At 46.9% G+C, this 25,882-nt stretch overlaps 1 protein-coding gene across 1 annotated transcript in view; it reads left to right on the forward strand.

Moving 5' to 3' along the window:
- OTOA (otoancorin) overlaps positions 1–25,882 on the forward strand; it is a 367,382-nt gene that overhangs the window by 119,267 nt on the left and 222,233 nt on the right. Inside the window, exons 7-8 of the mRNA XM_063934462.1 lie at positions 1,846–1,930; positions 14,199–14,330. Coding sequence (XP_063790532.1) covers positions 1,846–1,930; positions 14,199–14,330 — 217 coding nt within the window. The remainder of the gene's footprint in view (positions 1–1,845; positions 1,931–14,198; positions 14,331–25,882) is intronic.

Genomic DNA, 25,882 nt, shown 5'->3' on the forward strand with positions numbered 1-25,882 from the left:
AGGTCAACATGAACATTAGGTCGACATGTACTAGGTTGACAGGTCAAAAGGTCAACATGAGTTTTTCCCATGTTTTTCCCATTTTTGGGATTTTTTAATACTTAACGATCCACGTGGACTACAATTGGAACGGTAATCTGCCTTGCCTGAATCATGGCGAGCGAACGCGGTGCACTAATATGGGTTCCCCGTCACTTTACGGAGAAAACGACACCAAAAAACAGTCAAAAACCTCATGTTGACCTTTTGACCTGTCAACCTAGTACATGTCGACCTAACGCCCATGTCGACCTAATGCATGTCGACCTAATGGCAATGTCGACCTTCAGTGGTCGACCTAATGAGTGTCGACCTAAGTTGGGTCGACCCAACGATCAATACCCAGAGTGTTTATGAGAGAGAGAGAGAGAGAGAAAGAAAGTTTATGAGAGAGATTATTAGAGAGAAATCTTATGAGAGAGGGAGATTATTAGTGAGAGAGTTTATGAGAGAGAGATAAAGTTACATGATTTCTTTCAAAATATGTTATTGTTACTATTACAGTAATGTAAGAGGTTGGCAGCTGGGCTGTAAATAGGGTGGTGTGGACATTGCTCAGCCAACAGCGCATATGACCTGTGGGCAGAGCACTGTCCACATCCACTATGCACCAGCTACATTGCTGCCCGCTGTAATGTATGTAGCAGTATGTCTGTCGCCTTCTCTGCCAGACGCACTGTTACATACAATACAGCGGGCAGGCCCGCAACTGCCTGCCCTTGTGCTCCGCCACCTCCCAGCTCCCGCAGTGTCTCTTGGGACTGTCTCCCAGACCATTCCTACAGTGCCCTGCGCCATGGAGCCGCAGCGTTTTGGCGGGCAGTCAGGACTCATGAGGAGAATGAGCTCAGGCAGGCCAGTGTGAACACTGAGGGGGTCATTCAGATCTAATCGCTGGGCTGCTAATTTTGCTGTCCTGCGTTCAGATAGTCGCCGCCTACAGGGAGAGTGTATAGCCGCCATGCAAGTGTGCGATTCTATGTGTACGCCGAGTATGCTAAAATCCACTTTGTGCAGCCTCTGCAAATTGCGAGCCGTACCGCCTCCCTGATGGCAGCCTTCTGAACATGTCGTGAGCGGAGTGGGAGTGATAACCGATTGGCCTTCCACTTCAGATCCCTAGCAATCGTGGAGCCTAAACTACTCACCCAGACTTTTAGGCCGGACCGGCCCATCAGGCCATCGGCCCTTCTGGTATTTGCCCTGGCCAACATTTTTGCATAAGAGGAAGCTTCAGATTCCTCCCCGGCAGCTTATAATGTGCACATGCAGTTTAGTGGATAAAGCGGGGTCCTAACCGGCAGTAAGGGCACAGCAAGAGTTACTTTGGCTAGTAGAGCATGCTAGTGTTTGTACATACCTCCCAACTTTACATTTGGATGGAATGGGAGTTTTGCGCGGCGTAGCCGTGCCTCAATGGGGAAAGGGGGTGTGGCCTCATGAAAGGGGGGGTGGCTTTGCGGGAGTGCCGCGATCGCGAGCCTCGCCCCTCCGCCCCCCACCCGCTTTTGTCACTGAGGGGGCATGCCCCCTCTCCTAGTGAATAGACGCTAAGCAGAGCAGCGAATGATAGAGCCTCCCAACTGCCCCCCACCACGGAACACTGCGGCCCGCGGATGGGACAGTCCCAAAAAACGGGACTGTCCCGCAAAAATCGGGACAGTTGGGAGGTATATTTGTAGATCTACAATAGCTGTGAAGTCAGGTCATCATCTCCTTCTCTAAGCTTATGTAAAATTCCCAGTAATCGATAGGCAAACGTTCCATACCATGTGCAACTCCCAATCAATGTCACTTTATTTGTAGCTTCAGCAAATGGACACCGGACTTAGATACCAAAATCCTGCTTTATCTATCTGCTCAGAATGCGTCTTCAGTCTGGAAGCTCCAGGTAAGATCAGGACTGCGTTATGAAGCACCTAGTTATTATTTCCAGAATAAATAAAGTACTGTATTACGGTGCTATAGGTTACAGTTTCTGCATCCCATTTTGAATACCGTCCTACAGTATACTTTTATGGCTACTTTTCAGGAAGGACTTTATATCATTAAGCAGAGCTGTGTAATTCAGTGTCCTCCAGATACAATATGGTCTGCTTTGCTCTTTTTTTATTGGATGCAATTTTACCCAGGTATCAGCTCCTTCTTGTATCTTGAGCAAAAAAAATAAACAACTGTACGGAATGATGTACGCACATGGATGAAAAGCACAGAAGGCAACCATATTTAAAGGGGTGTGTGTGCTGTGTATTTTAAAGATCCAGAAGTATATGTACAAGCCAGTCAACTAAGGCAGAAGACCATAAACTCATCCCTCCATATTAAGGAAGAAAAGTATTGTTATACATTACTTTTTTCAAGAAAGTAATTGATAAATGCAGCTGTAATAATTTTTACACACAATAAAGAACAATTCCATACAGAGAATGCAGTTAGAAATCTACATTTCACATTCAAAGGAAAACACATTTTTAAAGACCAGGGGGTATATTTACTAAGCTCCCGATTTTGGCCGATATGCTGTTTTTTCTTCAAAGTGTCATCTCGGGAATTTACTAAACTGAAATCTCGGCAGTGATGAGGGCATTCGTATTTTTTTTTAAGTCAAAGAAACAAAATACGAATGAATACACCATCGGTCAAATACGCCTGTTATTTGATACAACTCGGTAATTTACTAAAAATTCTATTTCACAAACACTGCCGTGAAAAAATACAATTCGTAAAAAAAAGCAGTTTTAAAATAGACCTGCTTTTTTTTTACCGCGTTCTGATAGGCATGCACGGATCCGTGAGATCCGTGCATGTTTATCAGTGGGAAGGGGTGGGAAAGTGTTAAAAAAAAATAAAAAAAATGCGTGGGGTCCCCCCTCCTAAGCATAACCAGCCTCGGGCTCTTTGAGCCGGTCCTGGTTGTAAAAATATGGGGGGAAAATTGACAGGGGTTCCCCCATATTTGAACAACCAGCACCGGGCTCTGCGCCTGGTCCTGGTGCCAAAAATACGGGGGACAAAATGCGTAGGGGTCCCCCGTATTTTTTGAACCAGCACCGGGCTCCACTAGTCAGAGAGATAATGCCACAACCGGGGGACACTTTTATATAGGTCCCTGCGGCCCTGGCATTAAATCACTAACTAGTCACCCCTGGCCAGGGTACCCTGGAGGAGTGGGGACCCCTTAAATCAAAGTAACCTCAACCGCGAGTAACCTCAACCGCTGACCGCAAAGTTCCCACCATTGGATACAATGGAGCGCCTATGCGCTACATTGTATCTCTGCCGTGCGCAGCCTGACTGACAGCTCAGGAGCGCACAGCCAATCAGGAGAGTGCCACGACGTGGCGCTCCCTGATTGGCTGAAGGGACCCTCTTTGACAGGAGTCAGGGGAGTCCCAGCAGTCGGGGAAAGGGGTCCCATGTGTAAACATGGGACCCCTTTCAGTGCGTGGTTCGGGTTTCCGGTTTGTTTTTTTGCCAAGTACGTGGATTATAAAGAGGACACAAACTACACTGGATTATGTGAGTATAATTTTTTTCACAGGTACCCCGTGGATTCTACATGGAGAAGTGGACCGACCCTCGTGTGAACATAGGTAAGTATGTATGTATGTAGGTGTGCATGTATGTAATAAAGTTTTACTGTCACGGTGTGTGTGTCCTGTTTTTTGTTGGGTATTTTTTTTGTAGTAGTACTATAGGTACCAGCGGGCCCATTTTTCCACCGCATGCTGGTACTTGTGGTTCTCCTAGTACCAGCTTGCGGGGGAGGCTTGCTGGAACTTGTAGTACTGCTACAAAAAAACAATATTCTTCTTTTTTCACTTGGCTATCAGCCCCCATCCGCCGCCCTTGGATGGGGGGGACAGCCTCGGGCTTCACCCCTGGCCCTTGGGTGGCTGGAGGGGGGGAACCCTTGATTTAAGGGGTCCCCACTCCTCCAGGGTACCCCGGCCAGGGGTGACTAGTTAGTGATTTAATGCTAGGCCGCAGGGACCTATATAAAAGTGTCCCCCGGCTGTGGCATTATCTCTCTGACTAGTGGAGCCCGGTGCTGGTTCAAAAAATACGGGGGACCCCTACGCTTTTTGTCCCTCGTATTTTTGGCACCAGGACCAGGCGAAGAGCCCGGTGCTGGTTGTTCAAATATGGGGGAACCCCTGTCAATTTCCCCCCCATATTTTTACAACCAGGAGCGGCTCAAAGAGTCCGAGGCTGGTTTTGCTTAGGAGGGGGGACCCCACGCATTTTTTTTTCAGGATTTTTAACACTTTATTTTTTTTTGGAAAGGTGCACAATGAAGCCCAGCACGGATCTCACAGATCCGGCCGAGATTCATTGTGTTAATGTCGGCAGTGTTTTACTATTCACTCCCGTAAAACAGTGGCCGAAATTACGAATGACATCGACATCGGAAAAAACGAAAATGCTGAATACGACAGGATAGTAAACCTGGCGTAAAAAATTCAAAAAGTTGCAAATTCACACATTCGATGTCATTCGTGTTTAATCACCCTCCAAATCGACACAGATACGAATTTTAGTAAATATACCCCCAGATAATCTTATGTTCTTTTGTGCTTTACTGCATTCTGCCTTATGCACTATGGGGGTCATTCCGAGTTGATCGCACGTAGCAACTTTTTGACAGCGCCTATGGGGGAGTGTATTTTAGCATAGCAAGGCTGCGATCGCTTGTGCAGTCCTGCTATGCTAGAAAAGTTTTGTGTGAAACAAGACCAGCCCTGCAGTTACTTACCCTGTGTGATGGATCCAGCAATGAAGATCCCAGAATTGACGTCAGACATCCGCCCTCCAAATGCCTGGACACGCCTGCGTTCGCTGCTCCACTCCTGGAAAATGGTCAGTTGACGCCCCGGAACGCCTTCCGCCTGTCACTCTTTTTGCGATCGCAGCAGGGATCGCTTTCTTCATTATTGTTGTTGTTGCCCAGCGACGGTCGTCGCTGGGCAACGACGCACGTGCGCATTGCGGTCGGCGCACATATGTAGAACCAACCCATTTGCACCGTGTGCGAAGAACCGCAGTGTGCGAACGGGTCGGAATGACACCCTATGGCCCAATTCATGTTTATACGTAATGGTCGATGTTCATGCACCATGCAGACTGCGCATGTGCTGCAATTGCAATGTGCATGCGTCAAGGTACTGCTGCAGTCTCACTCGCAATGAGGAATTCATGGAGAAGTGATTGACAGGAAGTGACTTTAGGTGTCAAAGGGGAGTGGTTGGAAAAACGCAAGCATGTCATGGCAGCTTGCGGGGCGTGCATCTGCTGTCAGCTGCAAGCTCGTACGTGCAAAAATATGGCGCCTGCGTCGCAACTGCTGTGTCCAGTCTGCGTACCCTTAACCTCAATGTTCCTCGTTTTTGCATATAGGCTGCGAATGTGTACGTAACTGCGAGTGAGTTTGTGAAAGCTCCAGTGGGTGTCTCATTTCTGGATGGCTGCTCCGCTTGCTAACAGCAGTTCTGTAGCCTAGAAAATTCATTTGCATACAAACATGAATTAGGCCCTGTGCTCACTCCGTCACACTGGCTTTTGATATACTTCTTAGTTCTCCTGAAAGCAATGGCATGGCTAGGGTTGCCACCTCATGCATCATTGATTCCTGGAGATCCACCCCCACAATACCAACTCCCCTGCCGATCCCAATCCCCGCCCCCCACCAATCCCCCAACACCTTCCGCCTGTCGGGGATCTCACAATCGGGATGCCGCGGTCGGTATTCTGACCACCGGCATTCAGAAGCCAACCCACACACACACATACACACACACACATATATATATATATACACAAAAGAAGCCGCTTCTCACTTTCTATTGTATTTGATGCTGGTGCTCGGTCAGTATAATAGTATAGATAATTCCAAGAAAAACCACCAGAGGGATCAAACTCAGAAAAACCAGCACACTGCTTAAATGCAAAAAAGACTTTTTACTGTTTGTGAAACGAACAGTGATGTATAAAAGGCAGCAAGCATATGGCACACATGATAATTGCAGCATATGAAATAAACCAGTAGATACTTAGCATCCCGACAGCTGTTTTGAATGTCTTCTTCAGGGGAATGAGTAAAGTGTCATAGTGCTGACCACTGCACACCCCGCAGTGTCAATTTCAAAGTGTCCTGTGCCTAATGTGCTTAACTTGCAAGTGCAATTTATAGTGTGTAATGTGCTTACCTGAGAGCCATCTCTCCCGCCCGGTCACACGAGGACGCAGCCGACGTCATTCACAGGCGCCGCCGAACGCTGCCAGGATATGACGTCAGGGGAAGAGTATGTCCGCTGTACCTTCCGTGTGAAACACATGAAGGGGCCCGACAGTGACTTTCCTAGACAGAGGAAAATTCCTCCGTGAATGCGTACACGTGACACAGGTCGCCTGATGGCGCGCGTCGTGTCCAGCGCGCAGCATAGGACAACCCGTGGGAGGCGCTCAGTAAGTCCCGATGTGAAAACCATCCGGAACTCAGAGAGAGCCATACCTGTTTCCGGGGAGGGAGAAAAAAGGCTCACAGGCACACACAGAATAGTGTAGTTAAAACAAAAAGTACAAATAATAAATCACATTGTGTAAACTGGACAAATGGAGCATATTAATAGTCAATCATGAACCTGTCTATTAGCTTGTAAATAAGTATCAATTTATACAATGGAATTAGCTCTGACCCCAAATTCAACTACTGTGGTCTCATTAGATAATGGATTCACGGCTCCAGAATGTGGTCCTAATTCTAGACCTGGTGACCAGTAACAATGTATAATAACATAATCTAAATACAAAAAAAATTATATATATATATATAAAAATATATATAAAACTCGGATAATGGATCCAGATGCGACATCATAAACTTGGTCTAGGCCCACATGTGTTTATGTGTAATAAACTGAAAAAAAAATTCCTGAAAAAATGAAAGATGAAAATGAAAAATCTTATAAAAATGGCACAAAAGAAAAATCCTCATTGAGACCAGCTGGCGAGAGGGAGTCCAAACGTCGAATCCACCGACATTCTTGTTGTAATAACAACTTATGACGATCGCCGCCCCTCTTCAGTGGAGGTACATGGTCGATAGGCATGAACACTAAATCTTTAATATGATGTCCAAGATGAACAAAATGCTTTGCGACTGGTGGCGTTGAACTCTCAACTTTGGTGAACGCCTTTTTGATTGATGACCTATGCAAGGCCATGCGCTCTTTGAGCATTCTGATTGTCTTTCCAACATATAGTTTATTACAGGGACATCGAACTCACGTAGATGACATATCTTGTTTCACATGTCATACGATATTTTAATCGAAAAACGTTGCCCTTAGTTGGATGTAAGAAAGTGCTGCCCGTGTGCATATGCTTGCAATTAACACAGGAGCCACATTTGTGTGCTCCTGGTTTCAATTGTAACCAACCGCTACCTTGTTGTGACATCGGCACTATGTCTGAGTAGGTAATCTGATCCTTGAGATTTGAGCTCCGTTTGTAGCTAAATAGCGGTAAATTGCCACAAAATCTCCCCATTGTCGGATCTGCCTGTAAGATGTGCCAGTATTTGGAGATCGCACGTCTCATGACACCAGAGGCAACAGAATATGTGCTGGAAAAGACTAGTCGTCCAAGTTCATTGTCTTTATTTTTAGATCTAATCACATCTGTCCGTTCGATCTTCAGACATTTCGTAATGTTTCAATATGAGAAACAGCACATCATGGCAGATTCAGAATTTTCTTCATTTATTAAGTTTTATGTTCGATTTATTGATGACCTTTTCATGCTGTGGACTGGAGGTGAGACCAAATTACAACAATTCATTGCCAAAGTGAATCAATTACCAGGGTCTATTAGGCTCACATGTGTTTATGATTTTGTTTCTATTAATTTTTTGGACGTTACCATTAAGTTGGTTAATGGGTCTATCACCACGGAGGTGTTTAAAAAACCTACAGACAAAAATTCTCTTTTGCTGGCAACAAGTTTTCATCCGCAACCTTTGAAGAGGGGTTTACCTTTTTCGCAACTTATACGAGTGAGGCGAATAACCTCTGACGACAAATTATTACCAAGTGCTTTGGCCGAGATGGGCAAGAAATTCACTGAGAGGGGCTATGATCCAACAGAAGTACAAGAAGCCATTACGAAATGTCTGAAGATCGAACGGACAGATGTGATTAGATCTAAAAATAAAGACAATGAACTTGGACGACTAGTCTTTTCCAGCACATATTCTGTTGCCTCTGGTGTCATGAGACGTGCGATCTCCAAATACTGGCACATCTTACAGGCAGATCCGACAATGGGGAGATTTTGTGGCAATTTACCGCTATTTAGCTACAAACGGAGCTCAAATCTCAAGGATCAGATTACCTACTCAGACATAGTGCCGATGTCACAACAAGGTAGCGGTTGGTTACAATTGAAACCAGGAGCACACAAATGTGGCTCCTGTGTTAATTGCAAGCATATGCACACGGGCAGCACTTTCTTACATCCAACTAAGGGCAACGTTTTTCGATTAAAATATCGTATGACATGTGAAACAAGATATGTCATCTACGTGATTCGATGTCCCTGTAATAAACTATATGTTGGAAAGACAATCAGAATGCTCAAAGAACGCATGGCCTTGCATAGGTCATCAATCAAAAAGGCGTTCACCAAAGTTGAGAGTTCAACGCCACCAGTCGCAAAGCATTTTGTTCATCTTGGACATCATATTAAAGATTTAGTGTTCATGCCTATCGACCATGTACCTCCACTGAAGAGGGGCGGCGATCGTCATAAGTTGTTATTACAACAAGAATGTCGGTGGATTCGACGTTTGGACTCCCTCTCGCCAGCTGGTCTCAATGAGGATTTTTCTTTTGTGCCATTTTTATAAGATTTTTCATTTTCAGCTTTCATTTTTTTCAGGAAAATTTTTTTCAGTTTATTACACATAAACACATGTGGGCCTAGACCAAGTTTATGATGTCGCATCTGGATCCATTATCCGAGTTTTATATATATTTTTATATATATATATATATATATATTTTTTTTGTATTTAGATTATGTTATTATACATTGTTACTGGTCACCAGGTCTAGAATTAGGACCACATTCTGGAGCCGTGAATCCATTATCTAATGAGACCACAGTAGTTGAATTTGGGGTCAGAGCTAATTCCATTGTATAAATTGATACTTATTTACAAGCTAATAGACAGGTTCATGATTGACTATTAATATGCTCCATTTGTCCAGTTTACACAATGTGATTTATTATTTGTACTTTTTGTTTTAACTACACTATTCTGTGTGTGCCTGTGAGCCTTTTTTCTCCCTCCCCGGAAACAGGTATGGCTCTCTCTGAGTTCCGGATGGTTTTCACATCGGGACTTACTGAGCGCCTCCCACGGGTTGTCCTATGCTGCGCGCTGGACACGACGCGCGCCATCAGGCGACCTGTGTCACGTGTACGCATTCACGGAGGAATTTTCCTCCGTCTAGGAAAGTCACTGTCGGGCCCCTTCATGTGTTTCACACGGAAGGTACAGCGGACATACTCTTCCCCTGACGTCATATCCTGGCAGCGTTCGGCGGCGCCTGTGAATGACGTCGGCTGCGTCCTCGTGTGACCGGGCGGGAGAGATGGCTCTCAGGTAAGCACATTACACACTATAAATTGCACTTGCAAGTTAAGCACATTAGGCACAGGACACTTTGAAATTGACACTGCGGGGTGTGCAGTGGTCAGCACTATGACACTTTACTCATTCCCCTGAAGAAGACATTCGAAACAGCTGTCGGGATGCTAAGTATCTACTGGTTTATTTCATATGCTGCAATTATCATGTGTGCCATATGCTTGCTGCCTTTTATACATCACTGTTCGTTTCACAAACAGTAAAAAGTCTTTTTTGCATTTAAGCAGTGTGCTGGTTTTTCTGAGTTTGATCCCTCTGGTGGTTTTTCTTGGAATTTATATATATATATATATATATATATATATTGTGGCAAGGATCACACACACTGGGACTTAGATGAACACTTTCAGTGTTTATTTTGCACAGCAGGTTACCACATAGCAAGTTGATTCCATACAATCGGTACTACAGGCAGTATCATACAGGTACTCACAGCATAGCAGACTCTTGATAGGCTCCAGTGGTCCCTAGTCTAACCCACACAACCCGGCCTATCACTCGGGTAGCTATTCCACCTTCGAGAGCAAGGTGACCCTGTCCTGGAAAGCCTTATATTAGGAAATCCCAGGTACTGCTGATCGCACACTTGGGAGTCTGCTACTGCTTCTAAAACCTGGTCTGGATCCTCCACATTACTTTTACATGGAAAACTGCTGTCTCTGCCACAACACCCTGACAGGAGGCTGGACCTTGTCAGCTCCCAGGTGAACCACGTTGGCCGCGACAATGGTGAGCTCACTGCCAGTATCCACCAGGGCCCAAATCTCCTGGTTTCCCATCTGTACCTGCACCCGGAACAGGGAGGACTCTGCTTCGGATACCCCCGCCGCCGCCATGCTGACCAACGGCCGAGCCGTTTTCCCCGCCCTGCAATCCATCGGCTCGTCCTGATTCGGGCAGTCCCGCCGTACATGACCAGGCTTGCCACACTCAAAGCACACCAAGGGAGGCGGAGCCTTTGGTTTAACTACTGGGACCTGAGTTCTGGGTTTCGGTGATAGCCCGTATCCTGACCTGGCTTTATTCAGCTTTCCCAGCGTCAGGTGCCGCTGAATCACCACCGCCAACTCCTCAAATGTCTGGGGGTCAGCCTGAAGGGCCCACTGCTGTACCGAGCGGTCTAACACTCGCATAGCCTGGTCCAGTGCAACTACTTCCACAATCTGTACTGCAGAGTTTTTATCCGGCTGCAACCAGGCCCTTGCCAGTCGGGCTAGTTTGGCCAGCTGAATCCTGGGAGGCTCAGAGCCCTCCAGCCAGCTAATCATGGAATTCCTGAGCTCTGCTGGGCCCCGTCACTCCAATCCTATCCAGTATAGCCTTTTTCAGGGCAGGATAGGAGCGTGCCTCAGCCACAGTCATGTCCACATACGCCCACTGTGCCTCCCCTGTTAAGCAGGGAGCCAGCCTGTCAGACCATTCCTTCGCAGGCCATCCCAACCGCGTTGCCGTGCGCTCAAACGTGCAAAGGAATGCCTCTATATGATCCGCTGGGGTGAGCTTCAGTAGCCTTTCCTGCTCTGCTCAGATTTCTTTAGTGCTTTTAACTTATCACACAACATTTGAATTTCAGTTTGCTGTCCTTCAGCCTGGGTTCGTTGCCCCTCATGTAACATCTGAATCTGGGTTTGCTGCCCCTCATGTAACATTTGAACTTGAGTTTGCTGTCTTTCAGCCTGGGTTCGTTGCCCCTCATATAACATTTGAATCTGGGTTTGTTGCCCAGCTGCAAGTTCAGCAAATTGTTTTAGTAACTCGTCCATATTGCCCTGCGTGGGCCCTTTAAGGACAAATCTAGGAGGTTTAATATAATGTGTCAGGTTTATCAAACAGGCCAAGCCGACACCCGCCTGCTTTGCTGGCTTATTTAACACATAACAGCAAACAGTCTACCTATAATGCTATGGCCCTTTAAGGCTGCTACTTGCACTGCATAACCAGATAGGAAGAAAAGGAAAAGGAAAAACTTGCAGTTTAAACACCAACAGTTTCTGCTGTACACCGTGTCCTTGCTCGCATTCTCCACCACTTGTGACAAGGATCACACACACGGGGACTTAGATGAACAGTTTCAGTGTTTATTTTGCACAGCAGGTTACCACATAGCAAGTTGATTCCATACAATCGGTATTACAGGCAGTAGCATACAGGTACTCACAGCATAGCAGACTCCTTATAGGCTCCAGTGGTCCCTAGTCTAACTCACACAACCCGGCCTATCACTCGGATAGCTATTCCACCGTCAAGAGCAAGGTGACCCTGTCCTGGAAAGCATTATATCAGGAAATCCCAGGTGCTGCTGATCACACACCTGGGAGTCTGCTACTGCTTCTAAAACCTGGTCTGAATCCTCCACATTACTTTTACATGGAAAACTGCTGTCTCTGCCACAATATATATATATATATATATATATATATATATATATATATATAATCACACAGCGGATGGATGCATACATACACAGCAAGTACATACTATAGATATATACACAGCTGGTACATATGTACCGTATATATATTATGTATATGTTTAAAAATAAATTGTAAAAATAAATCCCTTACATGGGAACAGCATGACCAGAAGCAGCAGCGTTGGAAAGTGGACGAGGGGCAGAGGGAGGCAGAAATCACAGCTGCAGCTGTGTGTACGCACAGCAAGGACAGATCTTCCCTCTGCACAACCCGCCATTTTGAAGAGGGGGTGGGGCCAGTGCTCAAGGGGCGGGGATAAATTACGGGCCGTGGGCAAGTTTCTCACACTGTCTAATGCCGCACAGCTGAATCCAGCAGAGGAAGGAGGTTGAGCGCATATCACTCCAGATGACAGGTGAGCTGCCGTCCCTTCCAACGAAGTTTGGCACACAACGGCAGACCTCTTCTGGACGGCCTGGACCTCCTCTCCTGCACTGTACATGAGTTAGTGACGCGCGGGAGGGTGCGGGGGCAGGTCCCCTTATTCCGGGAGAATCCCAGAATCCGGGAGACAGGAAGCCTCCTGGAGGGTTGCCACCAAATCCTGGAGAATCCAGGAAATCCTGGAGAGGCAGCAACCCTAGGCATGGCTATAATGGGTGAAGGTTGTGTGGCGCACACGTGCATTTTGGTCAAGGGGGGCAGGCTTACACTGCGTGGTTCAGCCCTCACTCCCACCCAACACTGTGCCAGAGTCTTTGCTGTCTCCACACATGCACCATTTGTTCCGAAGACTTTGGTGCCCCCAGCAGAAGATTTAGAGGTTCCCACTGCAAGAGGTAGGTGCTGCACATGAGCCTCCCATTTATTAAAACACCTCTGCAGTTATTAAGTTGTTTACAACTTACTCATGTTTAATACATTCACTTGTTTTTGCTGTCTATTATGAAAAGTAAGAACAATAATAACAATGTATATCTGCGCACATGCAGTATTTTTCTGTCTTCCCTTTTTGGATCTTTTGGTAGATTAATATACTGTATTCCCATTGCATTGCATCAGTCCCATTAGTTTACTAACTAAAATATTAGCGGTCCACTCCACCCTGAGCCGAATCCAGTCACATGGACAATGCAGTATACATAGCTTTCATTCATCAGCGGGAATATAGTGACCACAGGATGCACAAGTCAAATATATCAGGAAGAGGTCAACGGCGCTCATTTATCTTTGCATATTTGCAGCTATTTCCCTGAGGGGTTAGCTGCAAATCTTAGGTATCACCCGAATGTCTGTAGGAGGGACTGCAGCAGTCCCATCCATTCCCGCCGACACCTGCATTTCCCATAGGTTTCTATGGGGGATACAATGCTGCCTATTCCCGATATTGGCCCCTGCAGCTACCATCTGGGCTACAGGACGTGTTTATACCCGGCAGAGGGTACCCTCGGAACCCTCTCTGGAAGTGGCCTCTGTGTTTGTGCGATCAGCAGGGACCATGCATGCGGAGGCGTCACCCGTCACTATTCTACAAAACGGGGGAGATGTCACCCCTCATTTGAAGGTGTGACGGGTCCAGGGACTGCGTCGGTGGAGGCAGACTTCCTGGTCCCGGGTGTCCAGATCCTATGTCCAGCCTGAGTAAACTTCAACTTAAGCAGGCTGGCTGGTACCTAAATCCATTGCGAATTGCGTGTATTGCGAATCGTCAGACTCAGCACTCATATCCTTGCTAATACAAACAGGCGGCTTCTGTCTCCTATAGGCGCCTCTTGCTGTATTCGCATTTTAATGACACGGAATTGCACAGCCGCTTCCTTGGGTCTGTGCAATACCTTACAATCATGGATCAGGCCCCAGTCCAGGTGTGTGCTGCATTCACCCCGCACCTGGACGCAGTGTAGGCTAGGTGGACCAAAAACCATACAGAGCAGCATATGGGCCCCTTATCCTTATAATCTTTACTACAAAACAATACATTAAGGAAGGGTTGTTACTTGTTACGGACTATGCATTTTTTTTTCTCATTTAAGACATCAGTAAAAAAGTATCTTGAGGATCTTTCTGAGGACCCAGAGTGTCTGCTGTCCGAACTACAGAAGCTGCATCATGAATCATTTCCGCTGGCGATGAATTATCTGCTTGGTGGGAAGAAAGAGCATTTTGTAAGTATGTTTTCCTGGAACACTGAGAAGAGATACAGCATAAAGGTTTTCAATCTGCACTGCAGGGTTTATAACCAACAGGTGAAGGGACTTCTGGGTAATAGCATTTACATTGCAGCCTAATGATTAAAAGCCCAATCAACACAGGTTAGAACATACACAAAAGAATAAAATAAATATATTTGGGGGAAACAAAAAAATCTTCATTTATATAGAAGACATATACAAGTATATACCTCTTTCTTTTTTTATTTGTTTTCCTATAGATGCCAAGTACTGTAATCCTAATTCCCAAGGACAGTACAGAGTGTTAACTATTTACCCATGAATGTGTCTATGTTCTTCAGCACTTATCATAGTACAGTTCCTGTTACGCTGTATATTACTGTACATACAATTCTGGTTATTTGTTCATATTATCTTGGTTTTATAAATATGTAATGAAGAGAATCAATTAAAATGCAAAAAAAAAAAAATCCCCCAAAAAACAGACATAACCAAGTCCAGTACCACTGCCTGCTTACATAGTATAAGAGCAGTACAGCTGCACCTGGTCTGCAACATAGTAACCTTGCCTGGCTGTGCTGTAAATCTCACTGCTGACAGGATGGCCTGCTGTAAAGTCAGACACTGTAGATGGACACCTGGTCTTCCTGGCTGCAAGATGGCGGCGCGTTCAGACGCAGCGGCTGTGAGCAGGGTGCAATAGCACAAAATTGAATGCCACATAAAGAATAATGAAAAAAGAGGCACGGGATTCCATAGTATCTTTACCCTGGCTATGCTAAGCCTGGTCCTGGGGGCTACACGGGGTCTTGGAGTGGACGGGATTGTGTACACCCGTGGTGAGCTGCTTGCATTCTGTGCCGACTCTGGTCTGCCCGTGTCAGTGAGCTGGTCGGCGGACGGCTTGCGGTGCGGGTCCCGTGGCAGCTGCTGGTGTGGATGTGGAGGGGAGCTCCAGTTGGCATGGCCGCGGTGTGGTGGCGGAGGCAGGGCCGGTGCTAGGGTGTTCGGCGCCTCCCTGCAAACTATAAATTTGCGCCCTCCCATATCCCACAAAGGGTCAGCACGTGCCTTTGGCTCGCGCCAGGAAGGGGCATGGCCACACAATAGTACCACCATTTAAAATTACGCCACACAGTACCACAATCTTATTCAACTTATACGTAATGCCCCACCCGTAGTAGTAGCGTCCCTATATGTAATGCCCCCCAGTAGTAGTAGCATCCTTATGCATAATGCACCCACAGTAGTAGTAGCATCCTTATACGTAGTGCCCCCCCCCAGTAGTAGAAGCGTCCTTATACATAATGCCCCCCTAGTAGTAGTAGCGTCCTTATACGTAGTGCACCCCCAGTAGTAGATGCGTCCTTATACGTAATGCCCCCCTAGTAGTAGTAGTGTCCTTATGCGTAATGCCCCCCCCAGTAGTAGTAGCATCCGGATATGTAATGCCCCCCCCCCAGTAGTAGCGTCGTTATACGTAATGCCCCCCCAGTAGTAGTGTCGTTATACGTAATGCCCCCCCAGTAGTAGCATCGTTATACGTAATGCCCCCGCCAGTAGTAGCATCCTTACATGTAATGCCCCCCCAGTAGTAGCGTCCATAATGCGCGCGCACACAGACACACCTCACACACACACACACATACACACCCCCACCATACACACACACACACACACACACACACACACACACACACACACACATACCATACACACTCCCACCATACACACACATACACAGTGGCAGAACTACCGCCAGTGCAAGCTGCCTTGCATGCCACTGTCAAGGGGCCCGCCACTGTCAAGGGGCCCAAAGCCAGAGCGGCATGAGCTGCATGTAATGAGTCAAACTGACTCATTACATGCCGCCTGGCTGCCACTGTGAGCCACCACCGCCGAGTGGAGCGCACCGGCTACGGGGGGGGGGGGGGGGGAAGAGGAGGGAGGTGGAGGAGGAATCAGCACCAGCACACTGTAATTGATGGAGGCGCTGCTGCTGCTGTCCCGCTCCTTCACCATAGGCTGTCCTCCGCCGCTGTGAATGCTGGGATGTGCTTCCCAGCATCAGTAGCAGATCTTGTCACGGGCAAGCAGGACTTTTGCCCGGGTCGCCGCCTTCCGGAGGGCGCCGGCGCCCTCCGGATGGCGTTGCACCATGGCAAGATCCGCTACTGTTTGGCAGTGCCCCCCGCTGTGGCCGCTGTGTCCCCCGCTGTGAAGGGAACTAGACGCTACCAGTCTAGTTTCTCTTCGTGGAGAGGACCTTTGCTGTCCGGTGCGCAATGACGTCATCGCGCACCGCACAGCATTGTGGGACTGGCACGGATGCTAGGGGTCATAATTGACCTCTAGTGTCTATCTATGCTGTGATATGGGAGAGACGTCATGACGTCTCTCCCATAGATCCGAGGAGAGGAGCAGCACCGGCGGAGGTCTGCAGCGGTCGGGAATCAGGAGCGGGGATAGTAAGTATTAATTTTTTTTGTTTGTTTTTTTGTAAGCGGCGCTACTGTACAGGGGGCACGAATGGGGGCACAACTCTACAGGGGGCATAACTGACCACGCCCCTGTGTGAAGCCACACCCCTATTATTCCCCCGGGGCGCCACAAGGGCTAGAACCGGCCCTGCCCAGCATTCACAGCGGCGGAGGGCAGCCTATGGTGAAGAAGAGGGACAGCAGCAGCAGCAGCGCCTCCACCAGTTACACTGAGCTGCTGCGGCTCCCTCCTCCACCTCCCTCCTCCTTCTTCTACCCTGCCCGGAATCTGCCAGAAGCTGCACGAGGAGCCTGAGCCAGCGGAAACAGTAAGTATATCTATTCTGTCTGTCTATCTATTCTGTCTGCCTTAAGGTGTAAAAATGGGGACGCTGTCTGCCTTAATGTGTAAAAAGGGGACGCTGTCTGCCGTTATGTGTAAAAAGGGGGACGCTGTCTGCCGTTATGTGTAAAAAGGGGTACGCTGTCTGCCGTTATGTGTAAAAAGGGGAACGCTGTCTGCCGTAATGTGTAAAAAGGGGGACGCTGTCTGCCGTAATGTGTAAAAAGAGGACGCTGTCTGCCGTAATGTGTAAAAAGGGGCGCTGTCTGCCGTAATGTGTAAAAAAGGGGACGCTGTCTGCCGTAATGTGCAAAAAAGGGGACGCTGTCTGCCGTAATGTGTAAAAAGGGGACGCTGTCTGCCGTAATGTGTAAAAAAGGGACGCTGTCTGCCATAATGTGTAAAAAAATCGGACGCTGTCTGCTGTAATGTGTAAAAATGGGACGCTGTCTGCCGTAATGTGTAAAAAGGGGGCACTGTCTGCCGTAATGTGTAAAAAAAAAAGGGGACTGTCTGCCGTAATGTGTAAAATGGGGAATCTGTCTGCCGTAATGTGTAAAAAGGGGACGCTGTCTGCCGTAAGGTGTAAAAAGGGGAATCTGTCCGTCGTAAGGTGTAAAAGGGGCTCTACCTGGTGTAGTGGTGCTACCGTGCAGCGTAATTTGAATAATGGAGACTACTGTGCACAGTTATATGAATTGGTATTATTTTGTGGCTACACCCGTTCCCCACGAAGCCACCCCCCTGTTTTTTTGGCGCGCGCCTACTGCATGCACTGCCCCTGTTTTGCATAGAGGGGGGCTCCGGTGCCGTTTCTTGCACACAGCGCTAAAATGTCTAATTACGGCACTGCTGCTAGGTATCCATTTCCCTGGCCCTGAGCAGGTCCCCCTCACCAGATCCTCTCCAGGGGTGAGGGGGTGGACTTGGATGGGATGAGGGGGAAGGGGGGGGTCCCAAAGCATTTTGTTGCACCGGGGCCCACCGCTCGCTAGTTCCGCCACTGCACATACATGCATACATTTCTATCTCACCCTCCACTTGCCTAAGTCTGGCTGGTTGCCACTGTAATTACTCTCCAGTCTGCCTCTGTACAGCATCCTTGTCCGTGTAGCTCTGCCCCCTTTCGTCATGTGTAGCTCCGCCCCTTCTGGACCGTGTATCTCCACCCCTTCTGTCCCGTGTAGCTCCGCCCCCTCCTCTGATTCTTACACAGCGCTGTCACACAGGTGAGGGGAGGAGGCTTTTCATGATGCCAGTGCCTGTCATACAGTGACAGCCACAGCAGCTGGCAGTAGCAGCAGGGGGGACAGGAAGGCACAGCAGCAGGTAAGGGATGCAGAGCAGGGACAGCGCCTCTCCATCCCAGCACCTCCCTGCACTGCATCCCTTCGCTGAGCGGGTAGCGCCGGGCCTGGGCGGAGGGCTCATTCCTGAAGATGGGTCAGTGTCATTGCGGTGCGCGATCATCATGTGACCTGAAGTCTGATGCAGCTGACGCGGCTGTTGGGAAATCTCAGGGTTAGCGTCACTGCGGTGCGCGAATGCCACCTGACCCGAAGTATGCTGCTGCTGCCGAGGTTGCTGGAGGATCTCGCGGCCTGCGGAGTGGTGGGAGGTCTCGTGCCGCTGGCTCTGCTGCAGCATCCATTGGAGGTATGAGTCGACTGGGGGGGGTGCATACCTGGAGGAAGTTTGTGCCTGAGGGGGACACAGGCGATGAGGAGCATGGGCATCAGGGCCAGAGAATTAGCTATTAGCGGCAAGGGATAGAGCATTTAAATCTAACGATGCGGTTGCTTTTAGGGCTGCTAGATTAAATTTAGAAAGGGGAATTTGTGATGCAAAGAGGGCATTTTCTGTTAAACTTGAAACTAAATTTAAAAATGATAGAGATGTGAGAAGTATGTGGAAGGGAATCCAGGATATTACTGACCGTAAGGCTAATAGGTGTAACTTGAAACAACCCACGGATCCCACGTTTGGTGAAACGTTGAATATTTTTTATTCCCGTTTTGATAAGGTGGTTGATTTTCCTCTCAAGTGGGGAGCAAATGAGGGTGACGGCGAGCCCTTGGTGTTGGACGAGTTGTCCGCCAGGAAGTGCTTCGCTAACACCAAATCTAGTAAAGACCCTGGTCCTGATGGAATTCCAGGGAGCGTAATTAAGGACTGCTCTGAACAGCTAGCGGGAATTTTTACCATCATTTTTTACCTTTCCCTAGCGCAATGCATTGTCCCCAAGAGCTTTAAATCAACGGTAATTATTCCCATTCCAAAAAATGTCAAATAAATTCCAGTGAACCAAATGACTTTCGGCCAATTGCTCTTACCTCACTTTTCATGAAGTCATTTGAGAAACTAGTTATGAGACATATAAATGGTTTTATACCGGCCACATTTGATCCCTTTCAATTCACATACGGGGCAAATAGATCAACTGACGATGCTGCCCTTACTTTATTCCATCATGTCCTCACTCATTTGGAAAACAGGAATTCCTCTGTAAGAATTTTGGGGGTCATTCCGAGTTGTTCGCTCGTTGCCGATTTTCGCTATGCTGCGATTTGATGGTACGCATGGTACGCAGCGCGCATGCACTTAGTTATTTAACTAAAAACTTAGCAGTTTTGCTGGTGTTCGTACAACGCTTTTCAGTCGCACTGCTGATCGGTAAATGATTGACAGGAAAGGGGCGTTTCTGGGAGGTAACTGAGCGTTTTCCAGGAGTGTGCTAAAAAACGCAGGCGTGTCAGGGAAAAACGCGGGAATGGCTGGACGAACGCAGGGCGTGTTTGTGACGTCAAACCAGGAACTGAACGGACTGAGCTGATCGCAATCTGTAAGTAGGTCCGGAGCTACTCAGAAACTGCAAAGAATTATTTAGTAGCACTTCTGCTAATCTTTCATTCGCAATTCTGCTAAGCTAAGATACACTCCCAGAGGGCGGCGGCCTAGCGTGTGCAATGCTGCTAAAAGCAGCTAGCGAGCGATTAACTCGGAATGAGGGCCTTTATTCGTAGATTACAGTTCGGCTTTAAATACTGTTATTCCCACTTCCCTAGTTAATAAATTGATTCAGTTAGGACTGGACAGCTTTGTCTGTAGATGGATTTTTTATTTTTTTAACCTATAGATCTCAGGCAGTTAGGAACAATAACAAAATTACAAATGAGGTAATGATTAGTACAGGTGTTCCACAGGTTTGTGTGTTGAGTACGTTACTCCATAGGTTCGCAAACTCGGTCCTCAGGACCCCACACAGTGCATGTTTTGCAGGTAACCAGCAGGTGCACAGGTGTATTCATTACTCACAGACACATTTTAAAAGATCCACAGGTGGAGCTAATTATTTCACTTGCGATTCTGTGAGGAGACCTGCAAAACATGCACTGTGTGGGGTCCTGAGGACCGAGTTTGAGAACCTGTGTACTAGAGTATGACCGGAACATCAAAGTATGAAGCAGAGGGACAGGGCAGCGACTAGGTGTGTACGTGTGCATGGCGGGATTATCCAAGGAAGGTGGAGCCCGAGGTGCACACAGGCCATTTGTATTGGTTGTATTCTCAGTGGGGTCAATAATTTGGGGGCAATAACAGAATATATTCTGATGAATACTGGTTCAGCCTACAACATAATTTTCTTCATTTTATGAAAACAAAAAATACATTTTAAAGTCTGATCAGTAAATACAAAGTGTGTGTGTTATGTGTTACTGACCTGCATTTGCAAAGCTCCTCTCTCCTCACTTCCACATCTCCAGATTGAATGATGCTGTAGTGGTAGATATACTGAATGCAGATCTGCATTTGCGCATATATGTATGTCCTCCTTGTGTGTATGCACAATTTACACTACACAGTCTGACATAGGTTAAACTTCAGCATCCTGTGACATCCCAATTGCCAGTACTCAAAACTGGTGTTTTAGGCAGATTAGGGGTGTGGCCTATTTTCAGTGCCGAAACTAGACATTTTAGCGCTGTGTGCAAGAAACAGCATCGGCGCCCTCCACTACTTAATATAAAACAGGGCCAATGCGCGCCATAGGCGTGCGCCAAAAATATAGGGGCGTGGCTTCATGGGGAAGGGGCATGGCCACATAGCTCCCTTTTACACAGTACGGCAGGCAGAGTTCCCTTTTACATAGTATAGCAGGTAGAGTCCCATTTTAGACATTATGGCAGGCAGAGTCCCCCTTTTACATAGTACGATAGGTAGAGTCCCATTTTACACAATAGGTAGGTAGTCCCCTTTTACACATTAGGCAGGTAGAGGCCCCTTTTACACATTAGGCAGGTAGAGCCCCCTTTTACACATTAGGCAGGTAGAGCCCCCTTTTACACATTAGGCAGGTAAAGTCCCCCTTATACACATTACATCAGCAGAGTCCCTTTTTAAACATTAGGCAGCAGAGTCCCCCTTTAGTACATATTACAGCAACAGAGCTCCACACATTAGGCAGGGAGTGTGAGAGATAGAGAGTGTGTGTGTGTGTGTGTGTGTGTGTGTGTTAAAGCAACAGAGCTCTACACATTAGGCAGGGAGTGTGAGAGAGATAGAGAGAGAGTGAGTGACTGAGTGTGTGTGTGTGTGTGTGTGTGTATTACAGCAAGAGAGCTCTACACATTAGGCAGGGAGTGTGAGAGAGTGTGTGTTGTTGTTTTTTTTTACAGTCACCTCTGTGGTCGATCCGGCATCCAGGCGCAGTCACTCTTGTACAGGCGCTCCCAGTCCCACTCCATTGCCGACGGCGGCTCTCACAGGTAGAGCAGCGGTGGCTCATTTAACGGAGGTGCCGCCTGCAATAGCGCTTCCACTCCCTCCTCGTTGCCGGTGGTGGGTTTCACAGGCAGAGCAGCGGCAGCTCATTTAATGGAGCTGCCACCTGCAGTAGCACTTCCACTCCCTCACCATTGCTGGCGACGGGTCCCTTACAGAGGCGGCGGTGGGAGACAGGCGCCGACACCCAGCGGAACTTACACAACGACCTCACTTACTAAAACGGCCATACGAGGGGGTGATGTGCTGCCAGATGGTGCACCTTCAGTGCAGTTGCGCTGTGGGCAAGGCCCCATCGGCACGCACTTAGTTACGGCTCTGCCTATTTTGTCCCTATTTTCCTCACTGGAGAGCACACAGTAGCTATGTAATGGCACTACCTGTGATGCTCATTGATTTGCTTCATCTATGTGCGTATGGACTGGCTGTAGCAATATGCTCATTGGTTTGATGTGTCTATGTGCTCACTGATTGGCTGTAGAACTACATTTGTTAATTGACAGTAGCAATATGCTCATTGCTTAGTTGTGTCTATGTGCTCATTGATTGGCTGTAACATTATGCTCACTGATTAGCTGTGTTACTGTCTTCCTGCCTATTAGTGACCATACTATAAGTACAGAGATAATGGGATTGTAGGCTGTCAGTCTGCAGTGTATTATCTGTGCTCCACTTGTACTCTCTTCAGACACACCTATATTTTCCACAAGGACAGATGCCACAGACGATATATTAAATTATGGTGCCATGCTATGAAAAATGGACAAGGATAATCTTAGTTATGTGCAAGCACAAGTCTTAACTTTCTGTATGGCTTTACCAACAGGGCCAGGTTTACATTGGTTGCCCTGTCCCACCCACCGCCTTTATCCAAGATGTGTTTTGCAGATGAGGCTATGTCAGTGGCAACACCAATGTTGTGTGTCTTTTCTCAGTTAAACCCAGCCCTGTTTCTTGAGTTTATTCATCATCTGAATTGAATTTTATATAAGGGGACAATGGCCCTCATTCAGCTTCAGTTTTGTTATTCTAGCAAAATTGCAACTGGCTGCGATCGTATGCTAGAGGCCGCCCAGCATAGGGCATGCAAATACCCTGAAGCAATGCGATCCTAATTCAATTGCAATCGCATCGCTGATTTGTGGATGCACCCCTGCCTCCGCAGCCAGGCTGCGAAGACAGGCACAGGGCGGACATTTTCCAGGTCGCAGCACACGCGTGTGACATCATGTGGCCGCTCCAAACCCACCCCCATTTTCGTTGCCATGCCCGCTCAACGCCGTGTCACCGCCCCAGCAACACCGCTTCACAGCCTTGTACTGCCCCGCAAACGCCTCTGCCTGTCAATCAAACAGAGGCGATCGCAGCAGTGAGATTGGTCCTGCGCATGCGCACAGTGGGAGCAGATGGGGAGATGCGATCGCATCTCAGTACCGCCTACTACTTCACTTCTTCTGCACTATACTTACAGGATTGTGAGTATACTATAAATTAAGTATATCCTAGCAAAAGGCACTAGACATGTTGAAATAACATGGAGCGCCCTGTAACTGTCACCTACACAGACAGGAAGAAGACATTGGGAGTCTGATTCAGAGATAGATGCTTTAGCATCTGTTGCCGGAGGTTAGTTTCAGCCTTCCCTTGTGTACTAGCATGCGGGCAGAGCCGGCCCTAACCAATATGATGCCCTAGGCAAGATTTTGGCTGGTGCCCCCTAGCACCACCGCTGGTTCCGCCTCTGACCTTGCACTTCTTTCCCAGCACCATCACCCCTCACCCGTAGCAGTCCTTATTTTGGTGTTTGTACCCCCTATATTTTAAATAGGAACAGTTTGCACATTTGGCGCACAGCCCAAAAAGGGGTGTGTTTTTGCTGGCAAGGGGCATGGCCACACAATAGTAACCCCAATTCCAATTACGCCACACAGTACTGCAACTTTATTCACATTTGATCATGCGATAGTGTCCATAATTCATATTACATCCCACAGTAGTATCACTTTACCTTATAAACGTTACTCCTCACAGTAGAGCCCCTTATTCACATTACATCACACTGAATTGCTCCTTATTCACATTACACCACACCCTATTGCTCTTTATTCACATTAGACGACACAGTAGTGCCCTTTCTATACGCAACGCCACATAGTAGAGCACCTTATACACATAATGTCACACATTAGTAATGCATTTATACACAATTCCACACAGTAATGCCCCTTACACATATGAGACACCTTATTAATGCCCTTTTACACATAATGTCCCTTACACATATGCCGCACATTATTAATGCCCTTATACACATAATGACACACATTGTGCCCCCTACACATTTGCTGCACATTATTAATGCCCTTATACACATAATGACACACATAGTGCCCCTTACACATATGTTGCACATTAGTAATGCATTTTACATGACACACATAATGCTCCTTACACATATTCCGAACACTACTGCAAACCCACTCACATGCACACAGCACTCACACTGCCACTAACACTGTGACCTCTGCTTGGATACAGATGTGTCCTCATAAATCTTGCCTCAATGCTAACGTCGGGCACATTTTTTTTAATGAAAATGCATCTTATTTACTTGCTACACACAGAATATAGGCATGCCACATATAATTTTAATCAGCAGAAGCTGCTGATGCCCCTAGGCATATCAAATGCCCTAGGCAATTGCCTAGTTTTGAAAAAACATACCCTCCAAGATATAATCTTGGGAGTATACCAAGAGCGCTGTTTCCACCACAATTCCTACTATATTATTTCACAACCGGTTTATATTCAATACTTTTTTATTTTAAAAAGAATGTTTATATAAACATAATACTTTAAATAGACACAAAGAAATTCATCACATACAATACATGCTGCAGCATAACAATTAATATTTAAAAAAACAAAACAAAAAGACCTAAGAGGCTTATTTGTATCCAAATGAGGCTTGTAATAAAATCAATTTAGCTGGGTAATATCTACATTAAATCAATATGTCCCAGTAGAATGTAGAAACTTTTCATTTCATAGTGATCCAAGATTTGATTAAGTTGATACGTGTATTATCTTCAAAAGTGTCCCAATTTACTTGGATTCCTAATAATGTGTGCACACATACAGTTCTTTATATTCACTGGTGTTTACCATACAGCTGTTGATTTCACCTCCAATACTGGACTCCTTGCTGTTACGGCTCTTTTGGTAGTCGCAAACCATCAGTCATCATCTGTTTCTACTCACAGTGCTCAGGCTCCCTCCGCTGGTATAAGCCCGTATTGCAATTTGCACTGTATGATGCTGTTGCCGACCCCGTATTTCAGCGTTCCGGAGGTAGAAATCAGTTACCACGGTCACTCGAAAACGCGTTTCTCCGCCTTGATGTTCCCTCAGCGGCTTCCTCAGCTCAAATGACCCAGCTCTACTCGATCTCCTTATATACACCATTCATCATTCAAATCTCCCACGCCGTTATGCGCATGCGCACTCTTTCGTGCGTTCCAAACCTCCACTTGAATCACTTCCTTTTGTCTTCTACAGCGGCCATCTCTCCGCTCACCACCAAGCCTCATTTTCAATATATACATACAAGTTTCATCGTGCAACTATGTTGCCATCGGCCTCATTTCTGTTTCCTCTATTGTTCAAGCCTCCTTCTGAATACCAATGGCTGTATTGTCATGGGTATCCAGACTTCATATAAAATATACATATCTTAAAATTAAGTCTAAATTACATTAATATACAGTGCAGCATACATATACATCTCGTTCTTATATCTAAATCTATAGAGATTCCTCTCCCTTATGTATATCCATAATGTACTGCGCTGCATTTAAATTACATTACCTAAAAAAACCGGGGAAATATTACTAATCACCTGACAAAAACATTTTATAAAGCCTTCATTATTCTCTCGTTAG

Source organism: Pseudophryne corroboree, chromosome 7 (assembly GCF_028390025.1).
Source record: "Pseudophryne corroboree isolate aPseCor3 chromosome 7, aPseCor3.hap2, whole genome shotgun sequence".
Taxonomy (NCBI): domain Eukaryota; kingdom Metazoa; phylum Chordata; class Amphibia; order Anura; family Myobatrachidae; genus Pseudophryne; species Pseudophryne corroboree.